General features: G+C 41.0%; 1 protein-coding gene across 4 annotated transcripts in view; it reads right to left on the bottom strand.

The window, feature by feature from the left end:
* Positions 1 to 16505, bottom strand: part of TBC1D14 (TBC1 domain family member 14) — a 107798-nt gene that overhangs the window by 20534 nt on the left and 70759 nt on the right. For all 4 annotated transcript variants that reach the window (XM_074951730.1, XM_074951731.1, XM_074951732.1 and 1 more), the window contains 6 exons: positions 15339 to 15421; positions 9992 to 10109; positions 6821 to 6927; positions 5747 to 5827; positions 4203 to 4297; positions 1893 to 1964 (listed from right to left, as the gene is read on the bottom strand). In XM_074951730.1, the coding sequence (XP_074807831.1) occupies positions 1893 to 1964; positions 4203 to 4297; positions 5747 to 5827; positions 6821 to 6927; positions 9992 to 10109; positions 15339 to 15421 (556 nt within the window). The remainder of the gene's footprint in view (positions 1 to 1892; positions 1965 to 4202; positions 4298 to 5746; positions 5828 to 6820; positions 6928 to 9991; positions 10110 to 15338; positions 15422 to 16505) is intronic.

Below are 16505 nucleotides of genomic sequence, written 5' to 3'. Positions count from 1 at the left end.
TGACTACTGCTATTGCATGGACATTTGCAGCAGTTCTGATCGCAGCACCAGATATTTCTGAAACTATAAACTTTGGCTCCAATTGTCTGGTCTTTTATCAGACACACACACACACACACACCCCTCTATGGAAGACCTCCCATTTGAAGGGAAGAATCTTTTCTGCCTGAAGATGGAGGAAACACTTGAGAAAGAGACCACCACCAAGTCCACTGCCAGCTTTTGGGGTTCCTGAAACCTGACCAGAGGATGAGGACCTACACTTCAGCCTCCTACCAGTGCCACAGTCATCATCTTAAGTCCAGTGGTTTCTACCACCTTTAGTACCAGAAAGGGCAGCCTCTTCAACAAATGAAGTAGGACAATGGGAAGCGCCTCATATCTGCTTTACCACTGACTATTTGTATGTCTTCCCTGTCTGCAAGACCTCAGATGTGGCATGTTTCCTGAGAGTCCAGAGACAGTTTAACATTTTTTTCCCTCCCTTCCTCTCTTCCCTTTGTAGATTCTTTCATTCATTTCTTTGTAGCATGGAGTATAATTTCTATTCACGGCTAGTTGCTGGAGGTGATTTGGTTAACGTATGTAAAACTAATCCACTCTATGAGCTTGTCTTCACAGTGACTTTGTCCACACCAGCTGGGCTGTAAATTCCAGTGCACACCAGCATGCTGTGCACTAACTAGCCTATGTGGATCCTGCTGGCACATGCTACAAGTCACCAAACACGCATTCATGTAGTCCTGTTTCAGACTGTACTATGTTAATGTGCACTAGGGAACTTTTAGCGGACCAGCAGGGTCCACCGCCATTAGGATTTACACCCCAGCTAGCATGGACTAAGGCACCATGTATTTGAGCGCTATGTTGCCTACTTAAACACCCATTTCCATCCCTTTTAGGGACCTAAGGTTTCTAACCTGTCCAACTGAGATCCTGATTTGCCTGACAATGAAGCCAAAAATGGTCTCTGCTATCCCTTTTCAGAGGTATAAACAGATCTGATGCTGGATCCAGGGACCTGGCCTCCTCAGTGAGGAAAGCTTGGAGCCTCTGCTGCCAATCCAAGTAGGCCTGAATTGTGAAGATGCAGATGTTCAGAACAGTGGGTGTACATACTGTCCTCCACGAACAGAGGACCATGAACTCTATCATATATATCTGCCCTTCTCCCGTTCCTCAGGAACCAGATCAACCAAAAATCACAGAAACAACTACTGAAACATCGTAAATATACTAACTGACAAAAGAGGAAAAGGAAATTCTGGTTTGGGGTATTACCCCCTCCTCCGCTCCCACCCTGCCAAAAATAACTGATCCAGAGCCAGACTGAATAATTATGTCCACAGCTGGCCATGGAAAAACAACTGAATGAAGCAGCTGCGGCCATATAGTCCTTTTATAACCTGCACTCCGACTGTTCAGTGGTGTGAGGGAGCTTACGCAGTCCCAATGGGTACTGCTTTACAGAATGTTCCAGAAGCTTTGCAGTGCCGGGGCACGCATCCCAGAAGTGTGAACACAGAGGCCATCTTGAAGAAGAGATACAATTTTAACAAGCTGTCACCTCAATAAGACTGCAGTGAAATACAGTATGTGGTTCGGAAGAGTGACTTAACCAGATGGCTTATATTTCAATTTTCATTCAGCACATATGCGCGCCCTAGATTTTGTTAAAGTCTTATCTCTACTTCATTAAAACATTCAAATCTAGCAGTGTAACAGCAAAACATAACAGTGCACATATCCCTTGACACAACATTTTGTATAAAATATACCACAAAATAACCAAAGATGTACAGCAAAACCAAAAATCCTCACAAAATCATTTTAGAACAGCCTAGCAAGTGAACAGAAACACTCACATAATTGCAACATATAACTTCACTTACATAGCCAACATCGGGTCTGTAACACGTATAGGCTCCTAAAATACTGTGCAACGTGTCATGGTAAGGACCACCCTATAACGAAAAATAAAAAAATCAATCGTACAACTTCTGTAAATATCCACAATGAGAGAGGATCCAAAGCTGTGTAGAGGATTTAGTGGATGACTCGGGCTCAGGCTGTGGGGCTGCTTCATTCCTGTGCTCGCAAGATCCTAGAGCCTGGGCTCCAGCCTGAGCCCAGAAGTCTACACAGCAATGAAACAGCCCTGCAGCCCAAGCCCCGTGAGCCTGAGTCAGCTGGCATGGGCCAGCTGTGGGTTTTTCTTTGCTGTGTAGACATACCCTTAGACACATAGGCTAGTAATTTTAATAAAAGATGTGCCCAGATCCCCAGCGGTTCTCAAACTGAGGGTCAGGACCCTAAAGTGGGTCACTACCCCATTTTAATGGGGTCACCAGGGCTGGCCTTAGACTGGCTGGGACCTGGGGCCAAAGCTGTAATCCGAGCTCCACCATCCTGGGCTCAGGCTTCAGCTTCATCCCTTGGTGGGAGGGCTCAGGTTACAGGCCCCCCTGCCCAGGGTGGTTGGGTTTGGATTTTGTTCTCCCCACCCGGAGGGGGCTCAGGCTTCAGTTCCCCCTCTTGGGATCATGTAGTAATATTTGTTGTCAGAAGGGGGTCACAATGCGATGAAGTTTGAGAACCCTGCCCTAGACTTCTTTGAAAAAAATCGGAAACTCTTTCAACTTTTATGTGGAATGCATCACTAATGTGACTAAGGAACACCACCCCATGCCTATTTATTCCAAATACATTCAGTTTGTCCAACAGGTTAATGACCAGAGTGCAGAAGGACACAAGCATTAGAAATTCACTACGGCTTTATGCATTGTTACATATTAGTACCAAGGAAGCTGAACACTAATCAAGTTGGTTTAGCTCTATCTATTAGACTAGCAGTAGGGTTGAGCCATGAAAAAAGGGAGAACAAGAACAGTCGCAGCATATTAAGGAGGATTCCCATAAAAGCTATGTTAATTTCAAGCCCGAGAAATCTTACATGTTGCCATACATTACACTGAGCAGTCTTAGGCTCTGCTGAAATCTTTTATACTTATCATCCAGGAACACTAGACATGAATTTTACCACAAACTACTCATATATATTAATCACTTAAATACCAACATGCAAGTTTGTACTAAAGACTTCTACACTGAGAACACAAAATAAACTTACAGTAACTCCTCGCTTAACATTGTAGTTATGTTCCTGAAAAATTTGACTTTAAGAGAAACAATGTTAAGCAAATCCCATTTCCCCATAGGAATTCATGTAAATGGGGGAGGGGGAAGGTAGGTTCTAGGGAAAATTTTTTCACCAGACAAAAAAGACTGTGCATATGCGCACACTCTAAGTTTAAAAAAAAACAATTTAATACTGGCACACAACGATGATTGTGCAGCTTGGTTGAGGTGTTGAAGTCAGAGGGTGGGATATTTCCCAGGGAATGCCCTACTGCTAAAAGATGAACTAGCAATCAGCTCAGCCCTCAAGGGTTAACCCATTGCTGTTAATGTAGCCTCACACTCTACAAGGCACCACGAATGGAGGGAGGGGAGACAGCATAGCAGACAGAAACACACAGTGGGAGTGAGAGAGAGAGCGCGCGCGCGCGCGAGCTGCACAGGGCCCCTTTAAGTACGCTGACCCCACCCTAAGTTTACTGCCTTTTTAAGTAGATCAGCAAGTTGAGACAGAAGCTGCTGCCAGGGAAGCTCCCTCGGTCCTGAACCCTGTTGCGTCCCCTCCGCTCTATGGAAGATGGGGTAAGCGGGGTGCAGGAGCTGGGGAGGGGGACACCCTGACATTAGCGCCGTCCCCCCCCCCCGCACAGCAAGTAGGAGGCTCCAAGGCAGAGGGCAGGAGCAACACATGGCAGTCAGGGGAGGGACAGCTGAACTGCTGACAATTGATAGCCTTCTGGGCACCTGCTGCACAGGGAACTTAGGGGAACGGGGAGCTGCTGGTCCACCCTGGTTCCAAGCCCCCACCAGCTAGCTCTAATGGGCTGCTCTTCCTGCAAGCAGTGGACAAAGCAGGCGGCTGCCAAACGACATTAGAAGGGAGCACTGCACAACTTTAAACAAGCATGTTCCCTAATTGATCAGCAATGTAACAATGAAACAACGTTAACTGGGATGACTAAGTGAGGAGTTACTGTATTTCAGTGCAGATTTTTCAAAAATTTGTTTTTACTACTTAAGTGTACACTGAAAAATATTGTGTGATTAAAAATTAAATCGCTTACTTGCTGAAAAATACAGAGATTGGGAAACGTTCTAGAAATATCCAGTTTTATTAATTCCAGACTTGCTTCCCTGTCTGCTGCAGAAAATCCAGCATCTGCAGAAATCAAAATACAATTTTGTGTTTAATACCTTTTAATATACACACACACAGGCTTGAAGCCGTCCCATAGTGCAGGTTATTCCTGAATAAGTCTGAATGCAGTGATATCACAGAGAAGAAGGTACTACTGCCAAGTCAGGGGGCATACACAAACCCGTGTACCATACCCTAGGATGCCGAGGGCCTGCAGCGCAAGTAACCGCTCTGAAAAAGATTGGTTTTGCATAAGGGTAACTGGAAATATAGAGGCTGACAGCTTCTGCCCCACACCTTTAACTTCTAGCTAAAGGTTTTTTGGAAGGCACCTATGTAAATTTTCTGCAAAAGACATAACTAAAGTGATCCCATGTCTCATATACCGAGTAAATTTGGTATTTTGCACATTTAATTTGGCATTGCATTTACATTTACAGATGATGCAGAATTGTAATATTTCCCCAGCAACTTCTTAAATGAATTTTAAGCAAAGAAAACATGCACCTACAACATGAACTTTTCCCCCCACAGTGTCCAAACATTCCTATCTATTCATGTTTTGTCTGTCCTGCTGAGTATCATCAACTCTACCTGCTTGGGTTTTTGAAGAGAAGGCAACGTACAAGTTGCTGCTACCTAGCACTTACTCTAACCACATGTTGATATAAACTCTGGACAATGAACAGTCAAAGAAGCTAAAAAAACCCCAACTGTATTAGATACCATCCCTGTAGCCTAAATAAGATGTTTTAGTAGAACAGAACTTCCTTGGGAAATGCCCTTGTATAATGCATTCATGGTTCTGCTCATCATCACTCCTTAGAGAGGTGGTCATCCTAGCAGATTAAAGTATCTTATTTCAAGCACCCAAATTTTTTCTCTCATCTCTTCTCTCCACACCCAACCAACTGGAAAAATCTCAACAAGCTGAGTCTGTGACAATAGGCTTGCAGCTCTCTCATGGGAACTCAATGTTACACTGAGCTATTAAGAAAGCAATTTGCTACTACTAAAGTTTCAAAGAATTTAGATCTCCTGAACTAGAGGAAGAGAAAGCAACACATCTTAGGGTATTACAACACAAACAGCAAGCCTAAAATATTTATATAAACCATTCATCCAAAAATCTTTAAGCTATTGGTAAAGGAAAGTTTTGCAAAAAACAGTTTTTAAAAATTATATACAACTGAATTTAAAGATATGTTAAAGAGGAAAATAATGCAGTAAACTACCGCATGCAAGAGATTAACACTTCATTTTTCACTGTCCTGCAGAAGTGTTTTTAATACCCCTTTACCAACCACATATCCCACACCTACTGTGATGATATTTCTTCCAGCTTTTTTAAACTATATTATTTTAGTTTAACATTTAGGAATGATTTTAAAACCACTACCTCTTCATTTTGTAATGAAGAGGAAGTTATCACACAATACAGAATAATATTTTGCCAAATAAAACATATACCTTCACAATCTCCTTCAGAGACTCCTATGCTAAGTGATCGCCACCTCTCTTTGGCACGAGCCAAGCAAATATCATAGAGTTCTGAAAAACAAGTACTTTTTAAAATCCATCTTCAATTATTGATTACGTCAGCATGCTAACAACCCCTGCCCCCCATAACAAACAAACAAAGTATCTGTAAAGTAAAAAACTAATTGAATTTTAGGTAAGCTAGGGTGCTGGAAGATTTGTTTCATCAGGATATAATTTAGATGCAGTGAGCAGAAGTAACTGTCTGGGTGGAATAGATTATATAAATATTTCTTAGCATTTGTTTGGGTAACATATCTCTGGCACTCAAAATTCCACCCAGAACTGTGACACCTAGCACACACACTCTTCCAGTTCCATCCCATAGCAATTTCTGAGGTACACTGAACAGCCACAGAAAAAGCATATGCAGTAGAAGGAAACCACAAGAGTATCGGCAAATCCACAGCATTTCGCTTTTGTTGTCATTTTGGAATTGTTAAAAATAAAAGGACTGAAAAAATAACATAGTACAAAATCAAGGAAACAGACTAATGTATTAGTGATATCATCATTAATGAACATGTGGGAAGGACGACTAATTCCACAGCAGGTTTTGTTCCAAGTTAGTCTCTCCTTCACTCACAAACCAAGTGTCTCACTTCAGAATAAAACCAGTATGTGCACACCCACAGGCACTACATAATTAACAGTAATTATATGAAATCTTATTTTCTATTGACTCTGAAATGGGGTTGTTAACTCTGAACATCTTTACTTATCAAAGCAATGCGCAGCAATATTCCAGAACTATGACTCAGACTGAGCAGTAGAAAAGAAATCCCTAGAACACCCCCAAAATTAAACACCCCATACGGAATAAGACGACCATACGCAGTGTGGAGCAAAAACACATGGTATCCTTAAACGACAGCAAAGTACAACTGACTATGACTTCACCATTCCCCCAAATTCTAACACATTCTAACTAAATGGAAGTCTCTCTGCTAAAGCGTGATTTATCTGAGTGTCTCAATATGCAGACAGAATACATGTCAATCTCACCATGGGTGATATTTAACTCATTGCCGATTGCCAAGCTCCAGACTTTGCCTCTCACGCTTGGAGGAATACCTTGCCACCACAATTCTCGAACTTTACGGGAGCAGCACCTGTTTAAAATAAAATGTGTTCTACTGAACTATAGGTAGTAGAAGGTGTTGTTACTGCATTGGAGGATTCAGGCCCAGGTGTATGTCAGCTTGCTATGGGCCCCCTGAGAAATCAAACAGGGATTGTGCAGCACTCATTCATGCTTTTGTACTATCTAGACTTCGAACTTTGTTTCGACATTACCTTCTTCCTCAAACTGAAGGCTTTTGACTGGAACCCTGCAACCAAGACTGCTAGAAATCTGCCACTCTGTATGGGCCAACGTGAGAGAGACAGAGAGAGAAAGTGCGCAAGCGGGGAGAGTGGAGGGAGGATTAAGAGAAGGGAAAGAAATAAAAGGAAGGAGGTCCCTGACTTTCCATTGCATGAACTAGAGACTGGACAAACCCAGGTCTGCAGTATAAAATATATTTCCATTCCAGTGATAAAAGATTATCTTCTCCCCCATTCAAAACCCTGCCCATGAGATGAAAATTTTCCAACCGTTAAACTGTGTGTACTCTCCAGGAGCAGAAAGCACGGTACATGGCTGCAGCACGTGAAGTAGCAAATTTGGAGATGGAGACAGCAAGAGTCAAAAACATTTCAGTGAAAAAGTTCTAAACCATATTAAATTGATGGCCAATAATTCTAAGGCTGCTGTAAGGAAGATTGTGAAAGCATTTGACCACCAGTGGTAAGTGTGTTTAAGGGGAAGGCAAAGCCATGGAAACATATCCACCTAACATACTGCTGTATTAACCACTGAATCAAGTGGATTTATTTTGATCACAATATTCTATTTTTTCACATTTCTAAGGATCAGTAAATTGACAAGAAAGGCACTAAGAAAGTCTATGTTATGCTTTTGTATAAACTAGAAATGGTAAGCTTTCAAGGCCCTTGTTTGTGGGATTGACTGCTTTCTTTTACAAATGTCAGTCGAAAAGAGTTTTAGGGACAGCTAATAAAGTAAAATTAGGACTCTTTCAACTATTAAAATAGAGATTTAAATTTTTAATTGGTTTTTAATTTCTTCTTTCTCTTCTCTAGAAATTCCTTCATCAAGTACCCGACACATTCCAATACACAGCTGGCCAGAATGTTTTTAATCTTTTATTTGCTAACTTATGGTATGATCATGCAAAGTTGACTTGTGGGGGAATTCTGCACCACTGTGCACATGCAGAATTCATGTCCCCCGCAGATTTTTTTTTTTCTCTGCAGAAAATACATTTTGCTGGAGAGGTGCTACAGTTACGCATTTTGCCCACCAAGGGCTACAGTGACACCAGAGTAGCTGGCTCACTGGCAAGAGCAGCCGGCTCACTGGCAAGAGCAGCCAGCAGCGTTTCTCACAGCACCCTGCCCACTGGGTCAGGTTAGGAGGCATGGAAGGGGGCGGGGAGAAAGACAGAATGGGGCACATGGGCTTGCTGTGGGTGGTCACATAGACCACAATTCAGAAAGGCTAGTGGAGGGGACAGACTGGGCGGGGAAAGATGTGCCTGACTGATTGGGAGAGGCTAGGGGGTCAGCCAGGCTCTGCATCGGGAAGGTTCCTCAACTCGCTAACAATCCCGCCATTCCCCTTCCTCCCCTGCCTTCTCCCCGCGCCCCACCCTGTTCCATACTTCTTCCACCCACACCCAGCAACCCTCCAAGTTCACACCCAGGCGCTTTCCCCAGAAACTACTTCCTTCTCCCTCAGCTCCTCTATTACCCCGACTTCCCAAGCCTTTGCACTGTTTCTAAGGGATGTGGGAAATAAGTTTCTGTATTGTCATTCAAATGAATTATTATTCAAAATTCTGTATTAATATGCCTAATAAGGAATCTATTTGTCAAAAAACATGTCCTGAATCTTTTTTGTCCTCTGTATTGTTACAGACATACTCACTGACAGGCATTTTGAAATAAATTACCAAAATAACTGAAACTGGCATGATTATATTGTGTTATTTTGACAAATAAAATATGCAGAATTTTGTAGAATTTTAAAACATTGTGTATAGAATTTTTAATTTTTTTGCCACAGAATTCCCCCAGGAGTAAAAGTTCCATTCAGGAATCACTGTCTAAGTCAAATAAACAGAAATGAAACAAATAAAACCCTTAAAAAACATGAACAGCCGAATGTTACAGTAGGCAACACACTGATGTTTTTAGGCATGCTAACTGCCTGCATTATGTCTTTTAAAAAGTGTTAGCTGTGAAAAGAGGGGTTTGGGGGTTTTTTTTTGTTTTTTTTAAACTTATGGTTTTCCCTATTTCTTTTTTTCCAACCACTTGGTTTGGCATACATGGTGTATCCCACTGTAAATTAAGAGGCTTAGTAACGTCATACCTGTGCTTAAATCTACAGACACATCTGGGAGTACATAAATCAAAAGCCCAAGCAGTCATGGAGAATCAAGTCCTGACAAATAGATGGCTGTAAGTGTTATTTTTTCTAGTAGCTTTCTAACAGAGGTCCCAGTCACCAACCACTCCCTGATCTTAGATTATTTTTGAACATCATTGCTGTAGACCACATGCTGAGGTGGTTAGAAAAAATTGACACAAATTAAACTCCCACACCAAGAACTAAAGCAAGATTCAGAAACTCACTACTTTTCATTAACAGCAGTTACAGAGAAGTGGCCATTGTGATGAAGCACATCTCTGAAACATGGGTTTTATTCCACGTGCAAGGGAGACCATAAATTAACATGCTCAAACCAGTTTAAATGATATGGCTGTATAGTCAAGGACTCGTTGTTGTTTTTGTACTCAGGAAACAGAGGGCTACATGGCTCTATGTAATAACTATGTGTATAATATACTACGTTCAGTCTGATTGTCTAATTTCTGAAACTCTATTAAAGGTAATAAGGAAACTGAATTAACAAAATTCCATCGTCTTTGGCAGCACCACCTGAATGCCTTCCTTAAACAGGCCAATTCCTTTTGCAAGTCACCTTTGACTGCTACACACACTAGCTTCTGGCACTTCTAAAAATAAAGTAATCTTGACTAATCCTTTAATATATCAGGATATAGAAAGTTACCATTAAGCACAATGTAAAACATACTGTGTCTTACATAGTTTCCCAGTTGGGCAAGATTTCATTGTTCCAAATTAAAACTGCATTGCCAATGCTTTCTTCCAGTCTACATCGTTCTTCCAGTAGTTTCTTTCTCCTCTGGGCTTCTTTAAGCTCTGAAAAAAGAAAATTACAAAGTCAATAAAGGTAATACAAAAGGTAAGAGCCATTAAGGGCTTCACAGCCATAAAAATTCAACCTATTATATGCCTGAAATCACATTCACTTGCTCAAGCAATGCTAAAGAACATCCTAGACACACTACAATTTTCCATATGCCATCAGTAATCAGCAATGTCAAATGTGAACACAGTTCACAACTGAACTACACACCAGGATGATCTTGGATGGACTAGATGAAACATGAGAATTTATGGGATATGGAGTCTTTCACTCTCAGTGACCAGTTCAAATCTAACCAAGTTGGGTAGCAACTGAAAGCTATCATCTGGTAGCCTCTGTGGATCAAACTGATGAACTCAATCTAGTTCCTGGTAGATGGGTATCCAGATCACACACACAGAGATACCCACCTTTCCTGGCAATCTCAGAGGCAAGGACTGTACAGGTAAGAATATTTGATTACTCTCTCATTCCTACAGGTGGTCCTCCAAGAATATAATTTAGGCCTATTGCTAGGGGAGCACACAAATCTTTCCACTGCTGCATCCTATCCTAAACTTATTCCATGGTTAACTAGAAACTGTCAGTCTGTAAGACGGCCACTCGAGCATCTTTGAGGAGCACTAAAATTTGCTTCACTTATGAAAATTAAGACCTAGTGCTCTTGTTCATGTAACACTTTCCACATACTGTAATACACATTTTCCAGATGCATCCTGATCCTTCATTTTTTATGCACTCAAAATTATTATTGGATTGAAACTTTTAATAGACTAAAGTGCTTGGGGAACAGGCTCCATCTTTCCTTTATATAAACATAACAAAAGGACACGATTGCTACATGGGAAACAATTGGGGATTGTCCTTTGTGAAACTGATACACAACCTTGAGTAGTTCAAAGGTTTTTTTGTTTGGTTAAGTACAGCGGGAGCTCTGAGTAGGAACCTCAGGACGGTATCTACTGTCTTGCAATGTTTATTTCGCAATAATTATTTTGTGAGCCTATCTATACTCATATTATACTTTCCTATTAAACAGGAAAATAGTAAGTTTTTATCTTCCCCCAATATCATTGTTTTCTTACTAGGGCTATCAAGCAATAAAAAAAATTAATCTTGATTAATTGCGCAATAAAAAATTAATCCTGATTAATTGTGCTGTTAAATAATAGAAAACCATTTATTTAAATATTTTTGGGTGTTTCTACATTTTCAGATATTGATTTTAATTCAAAGTGTACAGTGCTCAGATTACATTTTTTATTTCAAATATTTGCATTGTAAAAAACAATAGTATTTTTCAATTCACCTAATACAAGTACTGTAGTGCAATCTCTATCATGAAAGTTGATCTTACAAATGTAGAATTATGTACCAAAAAAACTGCATTCAATAACAAAAGGTTAAACTTTAGAGCCTAGAAAGTCCACTCAGTCCTACTTCTTGTACAGCCAATTGCTCAGACAAACAAGTTTGTTTACATTTGCAGGAGATAATGCTGCCCACTTCTTGTTTACAATTTCAGCCGAGTGTGAGAACGGGCGTTCGCATAGCACTGTTATAGCTGGTGTCGCAAGATATTTACATGCCAGATGCGCTAAAGATTCATATGTCCCTTCATGCTTCAACCACCATTCCAGAGGACATGCATCCATGCTGATGACTGGTTCTGCTAGAGAACGATCCAAAGCAGTGTGGACCAATGCATGTTCATTTTTGTCATCTGAGTCAGATGCCAACAGCAGAAGGTTGATTTTCCTTTTTGGTGGTTCTGTAGTTTCCGCATCGGAGTTCTACTCTTTTAAGACTTCTGAAAGCATGCTCCACACTTCGTCCCTCTCAGATTTTGGAAGGCACTTCAGATACTTAAATATTGGGTCGAGTACTATAGCTATCTTTAGAAATTTCACATTGGTACATTCTTTACATTTTGTCAAATCTGCAATGAACGTTGTCTTAAAACGAACAATATGTGCTGGGTTATCATCCGAGACTGCTATAACATGAAATATATGGCAGAATGTGGGTAAGAGAGCAGGAAACATTCAATTCTCCCCAAATGAGTTTAGTCATAAATTTAACGAATGCATTTTTTTTTTTTTTTTTTTTAAAACGAGCGTAGTCAGGATGGAAGCATGTCCTCTGGAATGGTGGCAGAAGCATGAAGAGGCATACAAATGTTTCGCAGATCTGGCATATAAATACCTTGCAATGTCAGCTGCAAAAGTGCCATGCGAACACCTGTTCTAACTTTCAGATGACATTGTAAATAAGAATTGCACAGCATTATCTCCCGTAAATGTAAACAAACATTTTTCTTAGTGATTGGCTGAACAAGAAGTAGGACTGAGTGGACCTGTAGGCTCAAAGTTTTATATGGTTTTGTTTTTGAATGCAGTTATTGTATCAAAAAACAAAACAAAAAATCTACATTTGTACGTTGCACTTCCATGATAGAGATTTCACTGCAGTACTTGTATGAGGTGAATTGAAAAATACTATTTTTTATCATTTTTACAATGAAAATATTTGTAATAAAAATAATATAAAGTGAGCACTGCACACTTGGTATTCTGTGTTGTAATTGAAATATATTTGAAAATGTAGAAACACATCTAAAAATATTTAATACATGTCAATTGGTATTCTATTGTTCAACAGTGCGATTAAAACTGCAATTAATCGCGATTAAATTTTTTTTAGTTAATTGCATGAGTTAACCGCGATTGACAGCCCTATTTCTTACACATTGTACTATTTCAGGTCTCACAGAACAGATGTGATTAATGAATAGTAAGTCACTTTAAAGAACAAATGTATTACTCCTGAAGGAATTCTGCACCACTGTACACATGCAGAATTGATGACTCCCGATAGATACCCTTCCACCCCACAGAAAACGTTTTGCCAGGAAGGTGCTGTAGTTACATATTTCATCCACCAAGGGCTGCTGTGATGCCAGAAGAGAGGGCAGCCAGTTCAGCCAACCACAGAGAGGGAGGGGGAGAGGTTGCATTCCTCACAGCACCCTACCCGCAGGGCCAAACGAGGAGGCATAGGATATGGGGGGGGGGGGGGATGGACAGAATGGGTCAGACTGGGGTGGAGGCACAGGAGGTAGTGGGGTGACAGCACTGAGTCAGGGGCTGAATGGGAGTGGGTGTGTAGGGCCCCCGGGGTGGGGGAGTGCAAGGACACATGTGGACAGCGATGGCTGAATTGGGGTGCAGGGCCACATGGGACAGGACAGATGTGCCTGATTGAATGGGGGAGACTGGGGGTCAGCCAGAGTCTATGGGGGAGGCTCCCCAACAATCCCTCCACCGCCATTAAAAAAAAACCTTTTCCACACTTCTCCCACCCACACCTGGCAACCCTCCTAGTTTACACCCAGGCTCTTTCCCAGAAACTACTTCCTTCTCCCTCGGGTCCTCCATTACCCCTGACTCCCCAAGCCTTTGCACTGCTTCTAAGGGATGTGAGAAATAAGTTTCTGCATTGTCGTTTAAATGTATTCAATGTTCTGTATGAATATACCTATTAAGGAATCTGTGTGTCAAAAGATATTTCTTGAATCTTTTTTGTCCTCTGTATTGTTACAGACATACTTGCTGACAGGTATTTTGAAATAAAATTACCAAAATAATTGAAACTGGCATGATTATATTGTGTTTGACAAATAAAATATGCAGAATTTTGTAGAATTTTAAAATATTGTGTGCAGAATTTTTAATATTCGGTAAACAACCTCCTTCCCCCCGAAGTAATATATTACCAGGGCTGCAGAGAATAAATGGAGTTGGAATAGCTGTATAGAGAAATGAAGATGAGCCTCAATCTTTAGCTGGAGATGAACATGCATTTCTTTGGCCCTATACACAGTGCAGGAGCGCTTGTCCAATAAGCATAACCTAGATGGCGTACTTGTGCTCAGGGGGCAAGAACTGCCTACAGTACAAGCAGAGAGAGGAGAGAGGAAGCACTCCCTGGGATTGGTGCCTGTGAAATGGATATAGTGATATGGTGCTGCATGATCGGCACTGACACGAAAGGGAAGATTACATTTACTGCTTGGCAAAAGACACTCAAAACCTCTACAGTAAACACTTTCAGTAGAGGATTCAGAGCAGGCACCAAGCCGATCCTTGGTTCACATCACTACATGGGGTCCTAGGCATGCTGTCCAGCAGGCTGGACATTATCTCCAAGGACTTGGACATGAACAAATACTCAGAAGACCCAGTCTCAGGCTACCCCTTGTTACCATACTCTGTCTGCCCATCACCATTTCCCAGTGCAGGGAAGCAGTCAGACCTGGAGTCTGCATGGCAGGGTGAATCTACTATTCGCAGTGCCAGGTCCACCTGGAGTTCACAGCACAGCTGGGGAGAGGCTGAGGCATTTCCACTACCAAATAACTGCAGATAAGGAAAACCACTAGCAGAGCCTGGGGCACATATACCCATGTCAGTGAAGAGGACAGAGATTGCAATACAAACTCAAAAAAGTGCAGTGTTTTTGTAAAGATTCCCCTCAGAGTATTTAAGCCATGGGATGTTTTTTCTGACATGTACTGACAAAGAACCCTGTGCTCATCCAATAAGATCCCATTTAAAATATCCCACCTGAGGGATGCATTTCAATAGAGTTCAGTATTAGAAAGCAATTAAATACTTTGGCCAATGATTTTTCAGTGGGTTTGTGGAATCATGGAATTAGTAACGGTCACACAACTTTAGCTCTTCTCTGGAGGATTTTAGCTTCTTTTTTGAGAAACAGACCATCTGGGGAAAGGTGTCTGGATTCCTCTAGACTGAGGGGCTGCAAAAGCATCACAACTGGCTGGTGGATAATTCCCCCAGCTCAGCAGAGGCTATAAACAGCGACCCTTGCAGCCACTGGCCTAATGGTAATCTCCACCACCATTTGGAGATGCTGTACTGTGGAACAGGCCACTGGCAGCCCAGTTAAGGCCGCTGTAAATTAGAGCAGCTTATAGGCTACTTTAATTTATGTCATGTGCTCACCAGCCCACAAACAGACCTAGAACCAGAGAAGCGTAAGGATGATTTAAAACCACCTTTGCCCATTTTCCTGGATGGGGCTTTCTATAAGGGGCCGCACTGAATCTGTTCATCATATTAAAGGGCAGCTATTGAGGCAAGTATATTTTTAGGTTTAACATCCTGTTACATTTCCTGATGTAAGAGTAAATCCATCACCTCTTTTTTTCGCTTGCACCACCATTTCTTCGTACTGTTGTCTATGCTTCTGTGCTTCTTCTGCTGGTTTTGCAGGGAGGTTCCTTGATTAAAAATGTAATATTTTAGTTTGGCATGCACAACTTTAAAATCTCTCGGCAAAGTAAGGAGGAAGCATTATACTGCTACTTGTCAGTTTTTGGGGGAGATTTTTCCACAAATGACAACAAAAAGATAAGGAAACAACACTGACAGCATACAATCATTCTTCTACACAGAAAAAATGCTGAGTAATTTCCTTTTGTTTTGTAATTTGAGCACTTGTTTCAATGAACACACTGAATAATTTTCGTAAGCCAATAGAATATACTGCTGCTTATCCGGTTTACATGTTTAAGGCTGCTATACTGAATCAGAGTATTTTCTAAAGCTACTTGTCAAGGATGCAAAATTTTCATTCTACCCACCTTGTTCCTTCCTCTCACACATCCTCAGTACACAGACTCGACCCACATCCCCTTCTTTACCTGTGCAGTCACATTTCCCAATTCCAGCTCTCTCCCTCTGCTCTCAGAGATCTTCCTCCCTATTTCAAAACTCTGTCCCTAACTCCTCTCCTCACTTCTCCAGTGGCAAGGGTTCTCTGTTCCACACCACTACTAGCTAATCACTGAACCCTAGGCCAACAATTTGGTGTTCGTCTAAATACTAAAAGCCTGGATTATATTTTCACCACACAAGCACATTGTCATACAAAGATCTTTATTAACTTAAGAGTTAATGCTGCTGAAGTAATTAACATAACCATTATACAAAATATACAACTACAGCATTATCTAAGTATTAAGACAGGAAGTGACTAATACATTTGTATGTATTCTATTATCCTTTACAGTTTATACATTTAGTTAACACTGACATGTGACAGTATTACCTCACTCATCTTCTAATTCATCTTACACATTCCTTTAACAACTCTTACACAGAAGACAGCTATCTACTCTCAACATACATAACAACATAGATATGTTTGAACATCTAAGTCATTAATTCCATAATTATTATATTTGTGATGTCTAAACTAAAAGCATTCATAAGTATGTGTCTTGTGGCTAAGAATTAAGGTTGTTATAGGAATGGGTAAGATGAGTTTTCATGCAACCATGTATCATTAAGCACATATACGAA

This window comes from Natator depressus, chromosome 4 (genome assembly GCF_965152275.1).
Source record: "Natator depressus isolate rNatDep1 chromosome 4, rNatDep2.hap1, whole genome shotgun sequence".
Lineage (NCBI taxonomy): Eukaryota > Metazoa > Chordata > Testudines > Cheloniidae > Natator > Natator depressus.
This window is presented reverse-complemented; position numbering and strand designations above follow the sequence as displayed.